Raw genomic sequence first — 24817 nt, forward strand, 5'->3', positions numbered from 1 at the left:
TAGTTTTGATATATTTTCCTCTAGCTCTGAATGTATACCATTACAATCAGTCCACTGTGTCACCTGATTAACTTGATTCGATGCTCATTGTATGTATTAAGGATATCCCGTGTTTGATTATTGTGTTTGATGTGATTGGATGTTAAATCTTTTTGTTATAAATGTAAAATTAAATCAAAAAGGTTGGGGGGGAAGAATAGGGTCTTATTTCAGAGACAGCCTGAGTGTTTGTATTGAACTCCCCTTAGCCAGACTTCTTCTGGGTACTCTTGAAAAGTAGAAACAGTATATTGCTGATTACATGTTTGTTTGTTTGTTTAGGCTATCTGGATTGTAGCTTTTCTGGCCTCTGTTTTTCTGGGATTAGACTACGGTTTGCTCGTTTCTATCGCTTTTGCAATGATTAGCGTCGTGTACAGAACCCAAAGGTGAGGCTAACATTTAAACCTTTATGCTCTCAACTGGCGGCTCTTTGTGGTGGATGCAAAAAGGGCCAACCTCTTTCTCTATGTTCCAAGGAAGCAGTGCCGTTTGCCAAGGCCAGTACATTCTCCGGACATTTTTGTTCCTACAAGGGCAGAAAGAGGCGGCAGCCCCAGTGCATTTTCTGCCTAGAGGATTTGATGAGTTTGTCACTGGTTTGATAAACAATCACTGCTTCAACCCCTCCCAACCAAATCAGTCCCTGCCAGTGCAATTGTAAGCATGTCACAAAGAAGAACCCTTGGAAAAAGCAAACTTTTGTACAGTAGTACAAGGCTTAGAAAGGGCATCTAAATTTAAAATAGAACTATAAAACTATAAAGGCTAAATTAAACAGAAAAGAAGGAAGAATCAACGGGTTCAGCAGCATTCTTTATATCAAATGTCTTTAGATGTTTAAACACACACTCATGCGTGCGCGCGCGCACACATGCAAATATACAATAGTTAATTTTCTAACTGATGCCTGATTTAACAAGTTAGCATTATGAAGAACAGGAATTTTTGCTAATGCCCCTCTGATTAAGTAGAAATCATTGTTGTGGCTTTTTAATCTAGGTATTGCAGCAACATAATGGCAGCACAACAGACTTGTTGGATTATTTTGGGCTTCATTCCTAAAAAGAGAGCATTTTATGCCACAGGCAGCCAATAAAAAGCACGATGCCTTTGCATTTGCCCTGAATTAGTCCTACACAAGAAATACAGACAAGAGAAAGCTGCTTAAGGGGAAGGCAGCAAAGTGGCCTTCGGGGTCCTCAGTTGCAACTGGAATCCTTCCCCAGTTCTGAGCCTCCAGCAGTAGCAGGGTTGAAGTGTAGGAAGGCTGCATATGTGTATATATGCATGTGGACATCAGACTGCAAAATGTGCCCCAACCTTTGAAACTGAGACCCAAGCTGTCTGTGTGTTAATTCTAAAACGTATAGTGTTGCACAGCTTTATTCAGAATGTAATAATGTACATTTATTTTTGAAAGCGGAACCTGTTTTTCCCCTGCTGTAGATTTTCACTTAATTGATAGAACATGACTTCTGCAAGCTAAGTTAGTAATAGTATCACTTGCTCTCCTCTTCTTGAAGAGTGTCCCAAGCCACAGAACCTGTTTCGATTAATATATCTAAACACTGGAAGTGGGCATGGTTGATAAGGATGCATGAATTACAGTAGGTGTGGGTGTGTATTTGTTTTTTAAGGGTATAGTCCTGTGCATATTCAGGCCAAAAAATGCTCCACAACTCCTAGCATTCCCTATCCAGGCTGGCTGGGAGCTGTAGGACTTCTTTGGTCTAAACACACACAGGATTGTACCCTAAATGTATTACCCAAGAGGATCTGGGGCAGACTGGGGTCCCCCGACTCATCCAAAGTGCCATTCCTCTTCCACTTTTCCATCAGGGTCCTATTCGCTTCTCTGTTCCACCCTCCAGGCTGTTTTGGCCTTCATAGCCCTTGTGGCCTGATACTTTCCTCTAGCCCAAGGGTGGGCAACTTGTGGCCCTCTAGATGTTTTGTCCTACACCTCCCATCAGCCCTAGCTGATGGTGAGAGATCATGGGAGCTGTAGGCCTAGGTTGCCCAGCCCTGCTGTAGCCTCTCCTTCTCTTAGCCTTGTTTCACTCTCGCCCCGCAGGGCCCTTATGTTTTCCACTCCCATGAGGCAGGCTGCTATTTTTGGACGGTAAGCGCCAGGCTTAGGGATGAACCAAAGATGTAAGAGACCCTGGTGTGTGCCTGTAACAGAGATTGCTCTTGTAGCCTATTAATACTATGGCTGTTTCTCTGCAGTCCACAGTACAGAATCTTGGGCCAGATTCCTGACACAGACCTTTACTATGATGTTGAAGAGTATGAAGAGGTAAGGGGGTCTGAAGAGACTGAGTGCCCTGTCAGAAGCAAAGGAAGCGCTCTCTTTGATTAAGATGGAGAGGAGCGGTAACAAAGCCTTGGTTATAAGGAGAAGCTGGATCCCATAAAGCAAAGAACCCTAACCGGCTGCTGGCGGGCGCCTCTGTGCCTGCAAGGCAGGGCTGAGCTGCCCACTGGGTGTTGTCCCTATCTGCAAGCGAATGGAGTGATTGCACCGTTCACTTCTGAAGGGTGGGGCGGGTGAAGGCTTCCTTGTTGTTACAATTGTTAGATTGTAAGCCTATGCGGCAGGGTCTTGCTATTTACTGCTTTACTCTGTACAGCACCATGTACACTGATGGTGCTATGTAAATAAATAATAATAATAATAATAATAATAATAATAATAATAATAATAATAATGTAATGCCTGGCTGGGGAAACAGAGTGGCTGGATGGGGGGACCCTGCAGGCCACAGACTACTTGGTGGGGGGTGGGGGGAGCTTTCCCCCTCCCCACTCCAGCTGATTTTTGGCAAGGGTGGTTCACTCCCTGTATAAGCCCATGGAGATCTCTTCATTAGCTTGTATAGGAAGGGAAAAAGCCGTCCTGTTGAAAACCAGCTAGAAGTGGAGTGAAGTCCACCCCATAACAAGGACCCTTGAGGCAACAGGGTCCTTGGTGGGGAGTTAGCCTTCCCCCCACCAGTTGATTTTTGGCAGGTTCTCCCCCCCCCCCACGGCCTATACAACCTCATGGATCTCCATTGGCTTATATAAGGAGGAAAAAAGCCCCCCCTGCTGAAAAATGACTGGAAGGAGCGCAGGTGAAGCCCACCCCCCACTAAGGACTTTTCTAATACTCCCCAGCATTCCCTGCAAATAAAAACCTATTGCAGCTGGGTTGGAAATTTTCTCGCTGAAGTGCTGGGTTTTTTCCGATGGGAGATATTTAACATGGGAAAAGCCTCCAGCATTTGAGGCCAGTTCTAACTCTTGCGTGGGGATATCCAAAAATCGATTACCATTTCTAAGGTATACAATCCCTGTCTTCTTACAGACATGGAATTTTGGGGGGGTACTTTTATTTATTTACGTATTTATTTATTTAAAGCAATTTTATCCTACTCTTGAGCCAGAAAAGGCTTAATGTTTATGAGGGCGTTGGGGAAGCGGAAGTCGTGTAGACCCTGCATGGAAGTTCTTGCCACTTCACAAATGCATGTACAGTAGGAGCCTGCGGCCTGCCGTACATTTTCTCCGGAGCAGCCTTTAAGTTTGTCAGCCTTCTTTGGGACAAGCTGAAACAGAAAGGTTGTCGACTGTCAACCAGCACAGCGATTCCAAAGTGGTACAACTTAGGCCAGATCGACACCAAGAAGGATATAGCACTATGAAAGTGCTATGAATGCGGTATATGAGGCAGGAGCCACACTACTGCTTTATAGTGGTATTGAAGAGCACTGACAATTGTTGGGGCTCATGACACATACCATCTACCGCTTTGATACTGCTTTCATAGTGTTATATTCTGCTTGGTGTAGATGTGTCAGTGGGCCCCAACCGTTGTCAGTGCACTTCAGTACCACTATAAAGCAGTAGTGTAGATCCTACCAAAGTCTGATGGGTGGCTAGGCTTGTTGTGCCAAAGAGATTTACTGCAGGACCAGAGTGAGTGAAGAGCTGATCAAGGCAGCATTTAAAGACTGCACAGATCACCACAACATTTCTGCTTTTGAATTCATTCTTGTGATCTTCCATCCTGTCACCCACCCTCTGTCCCAAGAAAGCTGGTGCCATAGAAACTTTAATCTTGGATATTTCTGCAGTATCCTGCGTGCGCAGTAGGTTGCAGGATGGTGGCACCCCTCAGACTTAGAGCTTAGACAAGTTCTGATGAATGTGTATTTAGTAGCAATATAACCAGGTTGAATAAGGAATGCTTAATTTTTTTAAAAAAAAATCTTTTTATGCCTTAGGTAAAAGAATGTTCTGGAATCAAAATATTCCAGGCAAATACATCACTCTATTTTGCCAATAGTGATTTATATATGAATGCATTGAAGAAAAAGGTGAGGATCACTGTTTCCTTTCTATCCTTTATTCTGTTGGGAAAATATTATCTAAAATACTGTATACCTAATAGCCAAACTGCACGAATAGTAAAGTCACGCAATGAGACTGTGCTGGGTTAGACCAGACCACTTCAGCTTGCAAGCGGCGGAGATTACATATTTGACTGTTCTCCAATCTAAAAATAAGTCCCTTTACATACAGAATTAGGGTTCTAGGCTTCCATTCCCCTCAACAGGCTCTTTCTATACTTGGAGGGAGGGATGATGATGATGATGATAACAATAATAAATAATGGAGTATTCAAATATTCCATTTCTCCACCTGCAGTCTGAAGTGGTACAACCCCGCAGCAGATACATCCAGTGTGTCTGTTGATCATGTGCTTCAGCTCTTAAGTTACCTGTGCTATATTTAGCATTGTTAGCAAAACCTTCTGCCCATGTCTGAGTTAAGAATAACTAATGGATTAATTCTTGAATCACTTGAGATTTCAAGTATGTGTTTTTATATAGTTTTGTTCCTCATCCTACGCATACATAGCATCGACTTCGGCACGCTTAAAAGTTACCTTGCTTGCCCCTGGTGAGCTTTTAATGGAGGTGGGTGGGTCAGTTTACATTAGATGCTGAGTCATCCCACATTCATGCACCTTCCATGTTTTAACTTGTTTAGATGTGATAGGTGCTGCTTTCATTAAATCCAGCTGAAGCCCTGCCTTCTAATATCGCCCAAACTCCTTTTGTCTGCCCTAAATCACAGTTGCATCAAAATTTTGTTTTATAGTATAAATTATTTCCCCAATTTAGCTGCGAAATTATTCTTACTTATTGCATAACTGCCGAGAGATGAGCTTTTAGAAGATGAGCAAAGAGTCCTGCAGCACCTTAAAGATAAAGAAATGTATTATATTAGAAGATTTCGCAAGCCCAAGCCTGCAGTGTGTTTACACCTTTATAAGATGGAGCTTGTCTTTTTTTTTTCTCCCTGTGGTAGACTGGTGTTGATCCCTGTGCAATATTGGGAGCAAGGAAAAAAGCACAGAAAAGGCACGCCAAGGAATCAAAGCACCTGCAGGAGCACAAGAAAGCTGTCTTGAAATTGGTACGTGTTGGTCAGTACAGACTCTGACTCCTTCCTAACTCCAGTTCAGAAACTGAGAACCAGTCTTGGGAATGCATTCTCCCTTCGCAAGTGTTAACTTCTCTCCTCCACTCCCTTAACTGTGGCTAAAAGAAACATGAGCTCCAGGTGTTTCATGTTAACCAGTGTTTTCATTTAACCTGGATCTGAAATGATGGTTTAAACAGAACCCTAGTTAGCTTTAACCAAGGTTGAGTTTGTCTCAATGCTTCCCTTACTGGGCCCATTCAGAAGACACCTTAAACCAGTGGTTCTCAACCTTCCTAATGCCGCGACCCTTTAATACAGTTCCTCATGTTGTGGTGACCCCCAACCATAAAATTATTTTCGTTCTTCTCTACACGATTCATTGTCATGGGATGGTTTGCTAATGAAAATAATACATAACAATAGCTTTAATAATACAAAAGATGATACATGACATAGTTTAGTCAATACAGTTTCCTAAGACCATCGGAAATATGTGTTTTCCAATGGTCTTAGGCGACCCCTGTGAAAGGGTCGTTCGACCCCCAAAGGGGTCCCGACCCACAGGTTGAGAACCGCTGCCTTAAACCATGGCTCTAACCATGGTGGTTAAGCCAGAAAGTCAGGCTGTGTTCAGAAGAAACCTTAAACCATGGCTTTAACCACAGTGAATAAGGCTTTTTGCTTTATACACCATGGTTAAAGCCTTGATTTAAGGTGTCTTCTGAACACAGTCTGGCTTTCTGGCTTAACCACCATGGTTAAAGCCATTGGGCCTGTTCAGAAGACACCTTAAACCACAGCTTTAACCACAGTGAATAAGCCATGTCTTCTGAACATAGCCCGGCTTTCTGGCTTAACCACTGTGGTTAAAGCCATGGTTTAAGGTGTCTTCTGAATGGGGCCACTGTGTGTTAGGGAAGCAAGGGGGAAATCATTCAAGAGAGGGGAAAGAAAAGGAAGCCCATGCTCCTGAGGCTAGCTTCCCATTTCTTAACTATAGTTAGAAGGAGCTGGCACTGATATGACTGAAAGTTGGCTAGCATTTTAGTGCACATCACAGCAAGCAATTAGATCTAGAAAACTTCTATGTGATATCGGAAGACCTTTTGGAAGCAAAGGTTTATTTAGAATTTGTTTCTTTCATTAGTTAAAAAATGTTTAAAATTGGGAGGGGAATAGTTATCATCTGTAGGATTAATACAGAGATGTCATTGAAATAGGAACTTACAGATCTGTATTTAGTACAGGTGAGACCATCTGATAGAATTTGATTGTTTTAGCACTCTTCCCCCTAGTGGGGCAAAACAAAATTGCAGCAGCAATGGCTTGTGTATTTGCCTTCCTGTTCCTCATGCCGTTCTTCACAAAAGATATTATCTGTGTTCAAGAGGCATAAAACAACAGAGCACAAGAGTAGAATCCTCTGAATTAGATTCAGCTTTTGGGAAATGAGTTTTCTAGAAGTTTATTCTGGTATCAGGGCAGCCTAGGGACTGATTCACACAACTATTTTGTTGAGGTGGGAATGATGTCATGGTCTTGTGAAAATGGTCCCATGCAGAAAGACTGCAGATTTTTGCATCCCAAAGCCACACCTATTATGTAACACTTTTTCAGTTGAAATACCCAACTCTTTTCTACATGGAGGGCCCATTCACAAGACTGTGTGACTATGTGGATATTGAGGGTTTGATTATTCCTCTCCAAAATCATTAGGCCAAAAATAGCAACAAGAGGAGTTGAGGGAATTCTATACCCACTTACTTGGGAGTAGGCCCCTTTAAAGTCAACAGGACATTCTTTTGAGTACACCTCTATAGGATTATGCCTGGGATGGGGAATGAGTGGTTCTCCAGATATTTTGGTCTTCAACTCTCATACGCCCTAGCCAGTATAACTAGTCATGAAGGATGATGGGAGTTGTAATCCAACAACATCTGGATTTCCACACATTCCCCATTCCCAGATCATACAGTAAAGTCAATAGTTCTTTACTGCGCGCGCACACACACGGAAATATCAATATGAAAATTTTCTAGATATTTACATAGAACCAACCTCTCTGCATTCATTCTTGCAGAGAACAAGTGTGCATATAGAACTGGTGTTTTTGTAAAGTCAGTTTGACATCCTGTGCTGGAAATATGTGTTGAAATCCTTTTTTAAAAAGCACCTGTACTTAAGTCTTGCTTTTGTTCATCCTCCATCAAAGACGAATGACACGGAGAATAGCATGAAACACGAAGTGATGAATGATGAGCTGCCACTCAATGGAAAATTCTCAGCAGCAGATGCTACAATGCCCGACTCCTCTCCTGAGGAACGTGAACGTTTTGTGACACCGGTGACCAATATTCACTCAATCATTTTGGACTTTTCACCTGTGAACTTTGTGGATTCCGTAGGAGTAAAGGCCCTAAAATCGGTATGTAGTTTCTGTTCCCATTGCTCTGATGGCCCCTTCTTACCAAAGCACATGATGCCATTTAAAGCACTCCTAGAAAGCAAAGCTCCACATGGACAGGTACAAAGTCGACATATAGAAGAGAGTGGGAAGGTGGCTTGAAGAGCCCTGCAACGCCACCACCTCCCTCAGGCTAAGCACCATCACTTAAATACCTGAGGAAGGGGGAAAAAGAAAAGCATAACCTTTCCCTTATAGCAGAGGGAAAAGGTAAGGAGATTTGGAAAAGGCCTTTCTGTGAATATAGCAGGCTGAAGGTTTAATTTATGAACCAATAGAGCAGGAGACACAGCCAAACTGACACGGGATTTTATGGTTGCAAATTTATTGTAGTTTACAGTTCTTAGTTCCTTCAAATTCTATTCAAAACCTGCCTATTCTTAAGAATACTGGTAGTAATAAATCTAATAATAACAATCCTTAGTCCCTATGATCTTATTTTCACTCACTCCTCACATAACTGATGACAAGAACACACACAGCTAAACACAGCTAACCTCCAAACCCAATCACCAACCGAACACCTCAAAACCACCCAGCTCCCCCATATATATACTCCTCCCCCCTTTCCACAGCATCACCAGCCACACCCACTCAGTCCAACATCCTGTACTCTCTAGACATACTCAATCAGACATACCTAAGGGAATAGAAATGTGGGTAATATCACAAGCCCCCATTCATTTCCATGAGGCTTGCACAGGAGAGTGGCCCATGGCTACATGCCTTTAGTGCCTGCCAGAGATTTTGATCTACGAGTCCCATAATCCCTAACCATTGGCCATGTTGGCTGGGGCTGATGGGAATTTCAGTCCAAAACGTCTGGAAGGCACCTGGTTAGGGAAGGCTGCTGTAGACATTGAAGTGCTGTATTTCTCCCCCCACCCCGCCATATTTCCTACCTGCATAAAACTGAAGTATTTCCAGTATAACAGCTGAGCTTTAAAGAATAACATGGCTTCTAACAATATTTGTATTTATTTTGGATTTTGACCATGAGATTTGTTGTATACAAGAATATTAACTGCAAGTCCATTTCTACACTGTTGTAGATCATAAAAGAATATGAAGAAATTGGTGTTTCAGTATATATAACTGGCTGCAACAGTAAGTTTGACGTCTTGGGGTGTGAGCGGGTGGGGGAGTATGAGCTAATATTGCTGCAGTCATTGTTTTGTGAGTATGTTGGCCTTTCGACGCTGTATGAGTGGACACCTTGTGGCCCTCCCAATGCTTTGGCCTACAACACCCAATCATCCCTCACCGTTGGCTATGCTGGCTCAGCTTGACAGGAGTCATAGGCCAAAATATCCGGAAGGCCACAGTTTGCCCACCCCATAATATGAGGTAATTTCCCCAAAAAATGTCTAGGTTAGTATTATCTAATTTGTCTGCTACCCATTATCTGAGGCAGCGTTATTTCCTTCTGACCTGACTGCCCTTAACAGAGATACCAAGTACTGGGATTGAACCTGAGAGCTTCCATCTGTCACTAAGCAGTGGCCCCCTGGCTGCCTGCTCAGCACCATCTAATACACATTATGCTTGTCCACCCCTCCAGTCTGCAGTGCAGAGGAAGTGATCACATCACCAACGAAGTTAGCTCGGTCTCCTGTTCCTGTATCTAGCTAAGGTTGTATCTAGCTCATAAATCCTAGCAACTTTGAAGTAACCTGCTCAAGCTGCACCCAAGCAATTAGATACTGGAAACTTAAAATGTGTACCCTAACTTGACATTTATAAATCTTATTTATATACTGCATTTTTATCTAGTACCCAAAGCTCTCTGGGAAGTTCTTGGAAAGACTTGTTTTCATTTCCATCACCAGTTAGAGTTGAATGATCAATCTGCAAGTCCACCAGGATTTGTGGCTTTTGGATCCAAGCTATTCTGTAGATATCGAATGGTAAAAAGGAAGTAGTAAAAAGAACTATCAGTAACAGGTTATATTGGATTACGGGACTAATACATATTGACACTCAGGTGTGCCTTGAATCAGCTACACATAGGCAGTAGCTTGGCCAGCAGTGCAGAGCTCCAGTAAACTCATTGGCACTAGTAGTTAGCAGCTGCTTAGGAAGAGGAAAGTTTAATATTGCCCCCTTTCCCACTCTCAAATACCAATAACTGCTACTACAGATTTTTTTATATTGGAACTATGTGCATGCAGCCCAGCTCTAGGAATTGTGCACATAACACCCATTTTCACAAATGGTTTCTCCTCTGGCTACAGGTACATAGGTGGTTGTGTGCTTCTGCATATATATAATCGCTCATTGGACAAACACACACAAAAAAAGCCTTTTCAATTAAAGTTTCTATGGTGAACGACTCTCCCAACATGAACCTACCTGTACCTTGGCTCAACATCCAAGGTCCTCCTCCAGGTGCCTATTCCGAGAGAAGCTCGGAGGACGGCAACAAGAGAGAGGGCCTTTTCTGTGGTGACCCCCCCCAAACACACACAATTGTGGAACAATCTCCCTGACTGGTGCCAACATTGTTATCTTTTCGGCACCAGGTCAAGGCATTTACCAATATGAAATTAGCCTGGGTTTGTTTTTTATGTTTTTGTGACTTAAAATTTTTGTATACTGTTTTTAAGTGTTTTTATCCTATGTAAACTGCCCAGAGAGCCTCGGCTATGGGGCGGTATATAAATGTTAAACCATCGTCATCGTCATTGCATAAAAAGCTCTTCTTTTCTTTTTCACCTAGGTTCTGTTGTGGACAACCTAGCTAGATTGCACTTCTTTGAGAAGCCTGCTCTAAGAGACTTGCTGTTTCCCAGTGTTCATGATGCCGTACTCACCAGCCAACTGAAAGGCCTCTCTGCCTCACAGACACCTTTAGATGCTGTCATTTGTACATCTACATCATAAAATGTTTTGGAGAGACATCGACTGATTTTCAAGGGCTCCTCTTACCTGATTTGCACGGATGATACAAGAGCTCTCAAGACTAGCCAGTCTTACGGGTATGTGACATATTAACAGGGTGGTGTTTTGTGCCGGAAGACTGTCTGAAGAATATGAAGCCTTAATACTGACAAAACTTGTGGTTTTTTTAAAACTGGATTCAGGTGTAGCCTGAAACAGGGCACAAGTGTTTGTAGAAAACTGAAGCATGCATTTTCTTGCAAGCATCCTAGAACATTTTGGAGCTTTCTTCTTGTTCAGATATGTGCAACAGATGATAGTTCAGTATGTTACATTTTTAGCACAGTGTTACTGCGAAAAGTAGCGATTATTGTTGCGTGTGCGGTGGGCAGATGTCAGACTGATTCCTGTTCTTCCCTGAGAATATGTCCAAATACTTCAATGTTCAACAGTCACAGGTTGTTGGAAAATACGTGTCCTTGCTCTGACTACTGATTGATTGCACTGTACAAATATCTTCAAAGATTTCAGATTCGATTTCAAAGTTGATGGTGCTAGATTGAATGTAATAGCTTTTAAAATAATATTAAAAACTTTTGGGAACTAGGTTTAAGTTGGAAATTCCCAGTGCAGAAGTCCAAGGTTTTTTTAGTTAAGCAGGAAGATGAGCGTGAGAATACCATTTTGTACATCGCTGAAGAACTACTTGTAATAGATCATTTTCACATACGGCAAGTTACTGTACCTACCGCAGTGGCTATGCTGAAGTGGACGTAGAGCTCGAGTGAGGAAAGGGAACAATCCAGCAGCCCAAGAGGAGAAACATAGATCATCAGGAGGCCAAAGTGCACATTTTAAAATGCAGCTTCTGTGAACTATAAACTTCAGGAAAGACACCTCCCCAAACATGGGATTTTGTTTATTGCATTTCAGATGCTGTGAATTGTCATTTTTCAAGGTCCTTTAAACATTTTTTTCAAAATTGCTACTACTTTACCTGCCATTCCACTTGAATGCAGAGTGAAGCTGCCTTATTAGTCATGTGTAGCACAGACATCTCAAGCAAGCAATCGCTTTTATGTTGCCCTGTGCCAGATTGTTCCAAAGGCCATTTTCATTCTGTTAGCTAGAACACAGCGGGATGGCCCATGCAACCCTATGCATGTTTACAGGCCGTATGTCCTTCCCGCTCAATGACGACTACTCTTAGGTAGGTTCTTACAAGATTGCAGTGACCATGATCCGGCTGAACTGAAGTACTCTTTAGGCTCAGTGGGAAAGAGTTGAGCATGTGCTTGAATGATTCCCATGAAATCAATAGGGCTTCAGTGTCCCAGTATATTTTCAAAACGTGTCCCATGTTTCTGTAGAGTAGTCTTGCCACATACAAGAGTACTAATGCTAGGGCAGTTTTCTCAAGGCGAACTCATACAGGAATGCCAACAGGCTTTTCTAGCCTTCGCACACTATTTGGGTAGGAAGACATTCTGTGGGCACACAAAGGGCCCCTTTAACTTTTGGCTTTGGTCTATAAGGGGCTCACTTGTTTCTCCATCTGTGACAGTGAACCCAGCCTATTTAATGACACTTGCTCATTAAATATCTTTTCATTTAGCACCAACCTAAAAAGATCAGTAGTTTCAAAGTAGAAGATGCCATAATCTACCAGTTTCTAAAAAGGAACTGGGCTCATCATTGCTTGTTTTCCGTTTGTACTGATGCTGTTCGACTTTGTTACAGAGAAATGCAAAGCGGAAGTAATTTTCCCCATCTTCTCATTTTATATTTGAGAGGACTAAATGTCTGCAACAGACACGAATTTTTGGAGCTACCCAGAATGCATTATGAGCATGTGTCAGGTGGTGTTTTGATACATTTTGTTACAAGAATTTTGCCTACTACCTGCTTACAGTGCAACCTGTTGCTTTTTATAATCACATTTCGTTCAACTACTGTCAAGTGTAAAGATCCAAAATAAAAAGCCATTCATACTAGTTAGAGCTTGAGTTTTACTGATGGCAATGCCTGTTATCTCATCTTGAAGTTTACTTTTTTGCTTATACCTACTGCTACCACAACCAGGTCAATACACCTCTACTAATCATTATGGCCAAAACTGCAGGAGATTCTAATATATCCTTATGCAATAAGTAGACACAATTCTGTATTACTGTCAATGTTTTCTCTAGTTATTCCTCACAATACACAAGAAACCAACCTTTACACCACTCCTTCTGGCGTGTACCACTGAGCCACAAGCTCTTGATGGAGGCATTTTCCCCATTCAACTACACACACAAAAGTGGTGGAAAGTGCACTGGTCTGCCTAGGTCCAGTACCTTATTGGAATTAAAGTTAGAGACCATGTGAGCAGAACTGCACATTCTTTTCCCATTTATCCCTGCCTCGATTTATCTCCCCATTTGTTTTTAAGATTGTACACTTTTTCGGCATTAGACCTGTCAAACCTCCAAATGCTACAGCCTACAACTCCCAGCACGCCTCACCATTCACTACACTGGCTAGGATTGCTGAGAGTTGAGACTCTCCAGATATTTTGGCCTAGAAGTTGCCCAACCTGATCTAAATTCTGATTAAGCATATAGTCATGGTACCCCAGGCATGTAATCAAGACTCTCTTTTTACAATGTTACATAAAGAAGATAGCCAAAACAGCAGCACCCACTCCACACACAAAAGCAAGGTATCAGCAGACTCAGTGCAGCCCCAAATCTACTGGTGCCTCATTTGCAGTCATTTTTATATACACCCTACATCTACCCCACCTTTCATCAAGCATTTCACACTAGGAGGGTTAACTGATGCTACAAATCTTTAAGCCCGCTTTGTGCCCTAAACTCCTCCCTCATTTCGGTTCTCCAGATCTAGGCTTCTGACCCCCATGAAATTACAACTTCAACTGCCTATAATGCCCCTTAACACCTATGCCAAGATCCAGGGAAAGCCACTGATGTGGACTTCTGATGCAGTCCTGTCCACTAAAGGGAAAACAGTATCCCGTTATGCAATTTGGCTAAAGCTGCAAATTCCTACACCAACTGTTGATTTCAGAGGACTATTTCAATCTGCCTCTCTGCTCCAACATTCTCCAGGTGATCAACACAGCCATGAGTCTGATGGAGGAAATTGTCACGAGGATCTATGCATTGAGGCTCCACTACGTTACTCTCAGATGTAGTTTGTGAAAAAGTTTGCGAAAGAGGTGCACCCAAACAAGGTTAAAAGGTTTGCATTACATTTAGGAAGTGTTAACTGAAGGGTAATATGCATGTAAATATTTAAAACAACAGTTAGAGCTCACTCACCATCTCTTACTTAATATTACAATAACGCTGAACATGTAAACTTTCAATAACCATCACCATGTAACTTGGAATGTTCCATTTATTTCTACACTTGCTCAACTAGGTTACATCACACACACACAAAACCCCTATTACTCTGTATATTTTATTAGTATGATGAAGAGGTTTCTTCAAGATTCCCAGGCTCAGTTGTAAGTCATGTACCGAGGTGTAGCACTGAATTTGGCATATGACTTGATGACTTTGTTCACAGCTTCCAAGAAGTCTTTTTCAGTGGCAATTTTTCTCCTTGCTCGGATGGCAAACATACCTGCCTCTGTACAGACACTCCGAATTTCAGCACCTTGTCAAGAAAAACAGTGGATTTAAGAACAATTTGGAGAAACTATCACCGCAGCGAGGGGGAAAGAGGGCAGGCAAGAGTTACCGTATTTAATTTACCTGTGCTATTAGGACACAGCCGAGCCAGCAACTCAAATCTTATGTCCCTTTCGACACTCATTGAACGAGCATGTATCTTGAATATATGAGTTCGTCCCTAAAAAGAAAATAGAGGATCAAGCTAAGCGTAAGAATGCATACTGATGGGATTATGAGTAAATCGAATTGCTCAGCCAACATGAATTCTCTTAAGGAGGGCCAGCATCAGAGGTCTGAATCCTCAGGCTGTTGCTAAGGGGTCAGCACCTGGGAAACGTCCACAGCTCCAGCTCCTGGCTGCCGCTAGTCCTTGTTCACTTGTAGAGATGGCACTGAACAGGCAGTAGCCACAATCACTCTTGACCGCCTCCTGCCACACCACCCAGAGGGGGAGGACAGGTGAGCAAGCAACTTCACCAGTCGCTGCTTTCTAGAACTCTGGACAAGTGGATCACGATGAGAAGGGTCCACCAAGTTTGCCTTGGCAAGCCCCATTATTATTTATTATTATTTATTTATATAGCACCATCAATGTACATGGTGCTGTACAGAGTACCCACCCCATCCTAGAACCTGCCCTTAAGGTTATATACTCTCCAATTGCTCGGTGCTGAAATAGTCCATAAAGTAGTCCTTGGGAGAACAGAAAGTTCAAACAGAATCCTGTGGTATCTTAAAGGCAAACACATTTATCACTGTATAGCCTTTTGTAGGCTGCACGCCACCTTTCCAAATTGAGCAGCAGAGGCCTTATGAGAATTCTAAGCCTTAAGACAACACAGTGTGGGGCGGGCTCTGGCCCCCCAAAAAGGAAGACCTCTGAGAGAATGCAGCCTTCGTTTGAAAAATGGTGGCCACCCTTGGTATAGAATGACTATTTGATCTGATCCATTTTCATGGATGCTCATTAAAAAAAAAAAGTACATACCGTATTTCTTCGATTGTAAGACGCCATCGATTGTAAGACGCACACCAATTTCAGTACCACCAACAGGAAAAAAAAACCCTAAGACACACCCGCGATTCTAAGACGCACCCCGTTTTTAGAGATGTTTATATGGGGGAAAAAGTGCGTCTTAGAATTGAAGAAATACAGTATCTCAGAGAGCTAATGTAAAAGGTTCTTTCCACCTTAGTCACAAGTTCAAATATATGCATTGCTATTGACTTTGCTTAGCGTGAAAATAAAGCTATCCTCACCTCCAGATCTGGTAGGCTAAATTCAATCTTCCTATCCAATCTTCCAGGCCTCATCAGTGCTGGATCCAAAGTATCCGGTCTGTTAGTTGCCATCAACACTTTAATATTGCCTCTTGGATCAAACCCATCAAGCTGGTTTATCAGTTCTAGCATGGTGCGCTGGACTTCATTATCTCCTCCAGCCCCATCATCAAAGCGAGCGCCTAGGAAGAGACCATGGCAGAAATACATAACTCTACCTCTGAAAGGAAAAGCCACTTGCAAGATGTAATTCAAGTTCCTGTCTTTACCAAAGATGTCTGTAGATATAAATCTAAATAAAAAAGTTAAATTCTAAAGAAAAAAAATAAGTAACTTACAAGGAGGATGCACTGTTAAAGAAAGTGAAATACTTTTCCTTGTTCCCTGACAGTTCCCTACAGAGGGGAATCTCGAGTAGTAGAGCACAGTAGTCAAGGATCAAGTTACTTCCCAACACTTTCGCCTAGTCTTCCCCCAAATTTACATGGGGGAAAAGGGCCCAAACTTATTTATTGCATTTCTATCCTGCTCTTTTTTTCCTCCAAGGAACCCAAGGCGGTGTACATAATCCTCTTCCACTCCATTTTATCCTCACAACAACAACCCTGTGAGGTAGGTTGGGCTGAAAGTCTGTGACTGGCTCAAAGTCACCCAGTGGGTTTCCATGGCTGAGTGGGGACTAGAACCCGGATCTCCCGACTCCTAGTCCAACACTTTAGCCACTATACCACACTGGCTCTTGAGGTACTTTCAAGTGAGCCATCTCCCCATGTGCTTTCTAAGGTGGTACAGCCTACCCTTAACAACACAGAAAGTAGTTCTGTATGTTGGAATTCTGTTCTACATTCAAAATCTTATTGAAACCCAGGAAAATGTTTAATTCCACATTTTAAATAATAATCTCTCAACTCAAAAGCACTGACGTTGAATTCAGATGCAAACTAAGAGCAAATCAAAACAAGATGGTAATGTGCCCCAGAGTAAGAGATGACTGGAAGGTTGGCATGATTTGTTTTGATTTGTATTATGAATAGAAGACAGGGTTCACATTCGGTGTTACACCAGATATGGAATAAGAACAAGTACACCAACCTCCAATAGCATCAATTTCATCAAAGAAGATAAGGCAAGCTTTTTTTGTCCTGGCCATTTCAAAGAGTTCCCGAACCATTCGAGCACCCTATTAAAAAAAAGAGAGAGATCATAATTTCTGCTTATACGAGCCAACTGCCATTTGAGTTAGATTTTAAAAGCAAATCTTAAAAGTTTCCCAAATGATGAATAAAGCCAGGAGGATAGCCTGAACTCAAACATATGCAGTTATGTGAAATCGTTCTTGTTACAGCCCCTTCCACCTATGTCATAACAGTGAGTGTGTGGCTGCTACCAACCCATGCTAAGAGACCATCACATATCATACAATTTCTCATGCGCACCCTACATCACAGTGGATAGTTTTCTGAAACTACAGAGCCAGGACTGCCACAGGCCTAAAATCATCCAAGCAAACAAGTCCAACATTTAATCATACTACAGAACAATAACGTTACAGACATCCATTTGTATATTATAATCGGCACATAAAAGCAATAGGAAGATATTAGGTTTTTAGAGAGAGCTTTTATAACCTAGGGCTTGTGAAAACTCTTGATCTTCCACCCGCACCCCCAGTACACATCGACCCCACACCATGCTCCCTCTTTCATTACCTCTCCCACATATTTCTGCACCAGCTCAGATCCAATCACTCGGATGAAGCAGGCATCAGTCCTATTGGCAACAGCACGAGCACAGAGGGTTTTGCCTGTCCCGGGTGGGCCAAAGAGAAGCACGCCTTTGGGTGGCTCAATCCCAAGATTAACAAATCGTTCTGGCTGTGGTGAGACAGAGGAAAAAAAGAGATTTAAAAGTTGTGAAAGGATTAAAAACTTTATGTAAGGATTATCTATCCCCATCGCAGCACTGGGTCCGGCATCCAGCAGAGGGCCTAAGATTACCACAGCATTACAACACTGGTACTATCAGGAAATTGTTCCATTTTAAAAGAAGCACAGCTCAAACTGAGAGGGAACCCAGAGGGTGGGCCAGGATTTGGCAAGGAAGTACAATGGTAACAAGGAAGTTATTCTAAAGTAGGAGTTGGGCAACTTGTGGTCCTTCAGACATTGTTCTAACCAAAGCCTTGACAAGCTACAAGAGGAAGAAAATACCCACATCAAATTCACTACGTGAACAATGCTTACATGCAGCAAGGGTGTCTCCACAACCTCCCTTAGCTTTTCAATCTGTTCTTTGCAACCCCCAACATCACTGTAAGTGACATCAGGTTTTTCCTCCACCTGCGTTTAAAAAAAGAAAAGAAAAGATGTGTGCAAAGCTTTGTTATTTACAATTGCAGTTTTTACAAGCTTTAAGAAAGAAGAAGTGACAGTGAGGAGTCAGGTTAGAAAGGTTAAAAATGCAAAGAAAAAATAATGAAGAACCTCACCTGCATCATAGTAACTGTTGGGTCAATCTTTGGAGGCAGGGGAATATGGATCTGGTACTTGTTTCTGTCAACACTGCAGAAATCAGTTGAAAAGACATATTAATTTAATAATATGTCCTCGAAAATCATCTCATCGATATGTGATAGAAGTGATTCTCTTCATCAAAAATTCAGTTGCTTTTTTTAAAACTGCAAACTAATTGTACCTGCATGCAGAATATTGTCATGTTTGTTACATTATTATTGTTTATTATGTTATTTTTGTTATTGTAAACTACTCAATAAACTCTGCTATGCAACAGTTATATATGTTTTGAGAATCTGGCTGCCAACTCGTTTCCAAGCCAAGTTCAATTACCTATAAACCCCCAAAACGGCCTAGGGAACTTAGACTGACCCCTTCTATGGCGTCTTTTAGACACACAGTCAAGATCTTTTTATTCCATTTGTAGATTCTTTAATGTGTTTTACCATAATACCTCAAATGTTTAATTGTAATGAGATTTTAATTGTTGTAAACCACCTTGGGTGATGTGTTTAGGCTGAAGGCAGTATACAAATGTTCTTCCAAATAAAACAAAGAATAAAAAAATGTAGATCCACAGAAAGTAAGTGATATCAACTCACCCAACTCTCATCCCTTCTTCAATGTCAGTAGGTGCCACTTGATCACTAAGATCCACCACAAATTTGGCAAACTGCTTAACATTGATAATGTACTTGGGGTCCTCTGAATCTGCATTGATTATCTTTGTGCACCTAACCAGAAGAGAAAGCAATTAAACAAGCCGTTTGTGAGCAAATGAAAGTTTTAACATATCAGCACTCAGTAAAGTGTCATCTACAGTTCTGGTTTATTTTAAGAATTTACACAGAAATACACTGGCTGTGTTCAGACAACATGATAGTCAACGGTGGGATAATAATCAACTCGACAATTGTTTAGCTAGGGGGTACTCCGCACACAACATGATAACCAACCTTGGTGTGGATTAGGATCAGCATTGACTATTAGTCCATGCTGAGTTGACTCACTCATCCCCTGCCCTCTCTTCCCCCACAGACCTCCTGCTAGTATCCCATCAGCCACTGCTGCCAAAAACCTATCCTGCTAGCTGGACTAGAGTGGCAGCCATCGCTTTGACTGCTCTTGCCTTGCAACTTTGTGGCTGACGAAATAACCAACGGTGGCCAAGGAAATAACCAATGGTGCCCTCCACACAACACGATAACCAATGGTGGTTCAAATAGCCAACTCTGCGCAGCATTGGTTATTTTGGCCAAATAACTAACTGTTGGTTAAAAAACTCCCATGGTGGGTTAAATAACCAAACGTCGACTATTTAAACCACCATGGGTTATCGTGTTGTCTGAACCCAGTCATTTCTTCTATTATTGTGTAAATGACTGTAACTCAAAACTCTCCCTTATACTGTATTTTTCTTTCTTTCTTCATAAAACCTAAAATAGCAGAAACATGAGAAGAGACACCTCAAATATCCAACTAAAAACTGCTTTCAATATTACTTTCTCCCACCTCCATCCCCATGGACTCCAGGGATCTCAGATACCTGATCCTTAAGGTTTGTGTCACTAGATTGGATGCAACTACGTTGAAATGAAACCCGCATGAAACTAAAAGAGGAACAAACGCAGTTCCTAAGAAACAGATTCATGTGAAAACCAATGTTTTAATAGTCAAATTGTAATATAATACTATATGTTATACTGGAAGGGACCCTGAGAGATCTTTATTTTTTTAAAACAAGGTTCACTCATTGCATGTGATGGACTACATGCTAGTTCTTTTGACAGTTCTTTGCTCTATGACCGACCAGATGAAAGATATACATACCTTGCCACTTGCAGTGGCTGCTCACTTTGAAGAGTTTGTTTATCTGCAGCCAGATCCCAGAGGGCAGGTGGAGCCAAGCCGGTGTCTGATTCTTTAATGCCTGCAAGGAAAGAAAAAAGGAGCCACTGTGCCACTTAGGTCAATGCTATATTATATATTCAAGCATTAGCTTGCCTCAATACAAAGTAGCAACAGATACAATGTATACAGGACAAAAAGAAAAAGACCTTCTGCCACTTGTGTCAATGCTAAATTATATTCAACAGGTGTGCAGATCTTACAGGGAGAGGGGACATTTTAGGTGAAAACGTGCAGAAGTAAGCCAGCCTTCAGTTTAATATCATTTACTTGCAGCTTTTCCCAAGAGCTAAACAAGCTCAAGCAATCATTACAACGTCCCTTAGGCTGAACGATGGAGGTTTCACAAATGTTATCCAGCAAAGGGAAAGTTAAGCAGATTTAATCTGGGGTCTTCCAACTTCTGGCTCATGTTTTTCACAATTATGCCACACTAGTCTTTCAAGAATACACTTGCTATCTTTCCCCCCACAACAACCCAGTAGCTACATTTAAGCACCTCTGCCTATCTGACACCATCTCCTCCTTTATATCTCCTCTTTTCTCTCTCTTCAAGAAGTCTCTCCTGTTTTCAGTTCCTTTTTTATTGTTCGTCAATTCTCACTCCTCTTTTTTCTTGGGAATAAGCTGTGGTAAACTGTAAGAGCCAGTTCTACTGAACAGGGAAAGAACTCTGAGCTATGCCCCTTAAGAGACACGACAAACTGAAAAGTTAAGTCTGACATGAGAAAAACATACGCTGCCCAGACACAAGAAATGCATACCTGTGAGTTCATTGATTTTCTTAAGTAATTGTTGGATGTCATCTTCTACTTGCTTGATCTGCCTTGAGTACGTGCTCTGGCCCTGGATTAGAAAAACATTATAAGGCTGAACAAATCAAAGATTTATAGACATGTGAATAGAATATTAAATAAGAAATCCCAAATTCTGTGATCTAGACCTATGAACATATGAGCTTTATGAGTCAGAACATTGGTCAATCTTGTCTGGTGCCGTCTACTGAGAGCTTCGGCTATGGGGTGGTATACAAATGCAATAAATGAATAAATAAATAATACTGCGGCTCTGCAACGTCTCAAGCAGAAGGATTTTCCCAGACCTCCTTTCCTGAGACAATTTTGACAGCAGATGCCATGGACTGAACCTGGGATCTCCTGCATACAAAGTTGGTATTTTACAACTGAACTGCAGTCTCTCCAAGATGTCTACCTTGATTGATGAGTAGAGAAGAGAACATGCTACCATTTTAATGCCTATGGCCCCAATTTGTTGGGAGTACCCAGCCTGTTGATATGTGGACAAAACTTTCAGATCTTGTTGTTTGTGAGGTTTGTGCTCTTTGCTTTGCCGGTAAGGAATTTACTTCCAAGTCCATTTGTCTGTCGTCCCCCACCCCCGAAAAGGCAGATGAAGAGCAAGCTTCATCTTTTCACTAAACTGCTTGTGCATCTTTGATATTTAGGACTTTGGTTTGCATCTTGCAAGATGGATTTTGTTTTGAAGTGCTGTCGTTTTAGCTGAAATGAAAACCTTCAGCTACAATGACTAAACTTTCAGCATGTTTATTTGGAACTAAATCATACTGTATTCAGTAGGGCTTCCTCCCAAAGTAAATGTGCTCAGGACTGCAGTCTTAATTAAGTATTGGCCTTGGCCAAATCAATTTGGTCAACAAAGATGTTTCCCAAACATTGAAATGTAACCAGTTCTCAAATTATGCCACAGAACTGTAACTGCATGAAGTACTTACATAAGTTTTCAACAAGGCAATGTCACCTTCATCCAAAGCTGAAAGAAACATAACAGAGATCATCTTAAAGAGTAAAGAAACTACATTTTGCACAACTTCCCAAAGATGATTTAACAGACTGAGTTTGCAACCCTAAACCTGAACTCTGTGGACCTCTGAGCAAACAGGACAGGCTTTATAAGCACATCAAAAACACCCATGAAAATAAATGAACAAAATACTGGTGTGTGTTTTAAAATGCTTTCTAGTTCAAATTCCAAAAATCAATTTAAATAACTTGTTCTCTCACATCTATAATTTCAGTTGTACAGGCAAAGAATAATCTGAAGGCATTTCATGTCATTCCACCTATGAAATTAAACAGGACATGGGAGAAGTCAGTACCCAGACCTTTTCCAAAGCAACCGCATGATTACATTACAGATACACTGAAAGTTTCCTTGTTCAACACAATGTACTGCCAAATATTTTTATTTTATTTTAAACATTTATAGTCAGCTTCTCTTGCCGCTTGAGGCTGTTTAGTAAGAACAAAATCACCAATAAATATAATTTGAAAACTATTGCACAGTACTAAAAATACTATGTTAAAGCTGGTAAATAAATGGCACTATATAGCTCAGGCAGTTCCATAGCTACTTCAAGTAGCAGAAGAAGAAGAAGAAGAAGAAACCCTCGACCACCTCATATTTCTTGGTAAGCCAACCTGTCTCAAAAATAACTGAATTTGGCCTACTCCGGAAACTTATTCCAGACTTCAGGGTGTGTTTTCATCCACACTACCACACCCTGAAACAAAAAGGTCTAGGCAAAATATTTTCGCCTAGCATCAATTTTCAAAGGAGAGCATTCTATCATGGTTAGCACCCACCCACCTATATATATGCACACACACAGAGTCTTAAGTGATACAGCCCAGAGACAGATTCATACACATCAGTGAAAACTTAGGCCTAAGGCATTTTCTGTTTTGGAAGGCTTTATTGTGCTTGGGGAAACTGCTAGTTAGGTTTTTATGCAGATGAAGTTTACTCTATTTTATGGGCTTTACTGACAACCTGGAAAGTGTGTTTTGATATTTTATTTTTTCACATGAGGCAGAATTCGACTGGGCACTTACACCCCCATTGATTCCTTTCTGCCCCACTGATTTCCTTCCACAAGCAGTGGGTCCCACCAATTCCGTTGCACAAGGGAACTTCCTAGGAAAAGCCCTTATGTGTGGAAGGAAGTAGGTCAGAAGAACAACCTTCCACCTGCCAGAAGCAAGGTGTTCTACTTGTTTCAGATTATCCCCCTGAAGCACTATGTCGCTGTTGTTCAAGTGGTGGGGTGCTGCTTCTACAACAGAATCAGTGGGGGTGTAAGCATCCCGTTGGATTCTGCCACTGGTCCAATAAATATATTGAAATTATAGCTTTGCATTTTTATTTTATTGGGAGCTATGGCAGGGAAATGGGTTATAGATTTTAAGAACCAAAAACAGAACACTCCCTTAATAACTGTCCCTGCAATATCATACTTCTTTACTGCCAAAGCATAGTAACTAAGAGAAGTTCTCTCTTCAAATCTTGCTTCAGCCATGAAGTCACTCAGGGGCATTAGATAAGCCATTCTCAGCCTCGCATCAGCAATATGGAAATAATAATAGTGAACTACCTTGTTTTATAGGGTTGCTATAAGGCTGCCTTCCTCAATCCAATGCTCTCCAGGTATGTTAGACATGCTGGCTGGGGATGGGAGTTGCAGTTCAACACATCTGGAGATTGGGAAAGGCTGCTGTAAGGATTATATACAGAGGTGGGCAACTTGTGGCCCTCCAGACATTGTTGGGACTGCAATTTGTTGGGACTCCAAGGCAAGGGATGATGTGAGTTGTAGGCCAAAATATCTGGAGGGCTACAAGCTGGAGGACAATTATGGAACTCACTACCACAAGATGTAGTGTTGGCCACCAATCTGGATGGCTTTAAAGGGGGTTGGATAAATTCCTGGAGGCGAAGGCTATCAATGACTACTAGCCCTGAAGGTTGTGTGCTGTCTCCAGTATTCGAGGCAGTAAGCCTGTGTGCACCAGTTGCTGGGGAACATGGGCGGGAGAGTGCTGTTGCACCATGACCTGCTTGTTCATCCCTGGCTGATGGCTGGTTGGCCGCTGTGTGAACAGAGTGCTGGGCTAGATGGACCCTTGGCCTGATCCAGCATCAGGGCTCTTCTGATGTTCTTATGACAAGGCAAGCCTATGGGAAGTGCGCCGTACCTGCTAAAGCGATATTCTAGGTACATGCTTCTTAATTCAGGATACAGGCTGGCCTTTAGGCAGCACAGGTGGAAGTTTTATCACGGCTACAATACAGCGACTTAAGGCCAGTACGTGGGAGCCGCCTCTGAAGCAACACGCATGAGAGCGGGCGGCGGCTGCGGCGGCGCCTCTCCCGAGCCCTGCACGGGCGCCTAAGTGGGAAGCCAGGAGGAGGGTGGGAAGGGAAGAGCCCTTCCCGGCACGACGCCTGCGCACTGGAGTCTCCAACGAGTGCTGGGGGCCCTTTTTTCGAGAACTACCGGAGTGACTTAATGGCGTCTAAGGTACGCTCTCACCGCGAATGGGCTTATCCTCCTTCTCCTCCTCTTTGGTTTTGCGCTGATCGGCACCCAGATAGTCCGGCATCGCGTCGTCTCCTCAAGCAGCTCCGAATACAGATACAGGTCTGACAGACCCCGTTACTACGCATGCGCACGACGCTAACACAACCGGGCGCGTTACGCAGCACCTTCCAATGACTTCCTTCCGCCCCTAAGCGGAAAGGACGTAATG

General features: G+C 42.2%; 2 protein-coding genes across 3 annotated transcripts in view; one reads left to right on the forward strand and one right to left on the reverse strand.

The window, feature by feature from the left end:
• The window catches only part of SLC26A5 (solute carrier family 26 member 5), a 40724-nt gene extending 29737 nt beyond the window's left edge, over nt 1–10987 (forward strand). For both annotated transcript variants that reach the window (XM_063134190.1, XM_063134191.1), the window contains 7 exons: nt 322–428; nt 2272–2341; nt 4311–4403; nt 5401–5508; nt 7730–7942; nt 9034–9088; nt 10701–10987. In XM_063134190.1, the coding sequence (XP_062990260.1) occupies nt 322–428; nt 2272–2341; nt 4311–4403; nt 5401–5508; nt 7730–7942; nt 9034–9088; nt 10701–10864 (810 nt within the window). In that variant the 3' untranslated portion in view covers nt 10865–10987. The remainder of the gene's footprint in view (nt 1–321; nt 429–2271; nt 2342–4310; nt 4404–5400; nt 5509–7729; nt 7943–9033; nt 9089–10700) is intronic.
• Nucleotides 10988–14248: 3261 nt separating this feature from the next.
• PSMC2 (proteasome 26S subunit, ATPase 2) lies at nt 14249–24742 on the reverse strand. The gene is made up of 12 exons (XM_063134192.1): nt 24601–24742; nt 22003–22040; nt 21014–21095; nt 20172–20271; nt 18944–19075; nt 18317–18389; nt 18072–18167; nt 17538–17702; nt 16921–17008; nt 15808–16010; nt 14629–14725; nt 14249–14530 (listed from the first exon to the last, which is right to left on the reverse strand). The coding sequence occupies exons 1-12, from the start codon at nt 24668–24670 to the stop codon at nt 14373–14375; spliced, it is 1302 nt and encodes a 433-aa protein (XP_062990262.1). The 5' UTR covers nt 24671–24742; the 3' UTR covers nt 14249–14372.
• Nucleotides 24743–24817: the final 75 nt, after the last annotated feature.

Source organism: Elgaria multicarinata, chromosome 9 (assembly GCF_023053635.1).
Source record: "Elgaria multicarinata webbii isolate HBS135686 ecotype San Diego chromosome 9, rElgMul1.1.pri, whole genome shotgun sequence".
Taxonomy (NCBI): domain Eukaryota; kingdom Metazoa; phylum Chordata; class Lepidosauria; order Squamata; family Anguidae; genus Elgaria; species Elgaria multicarinata.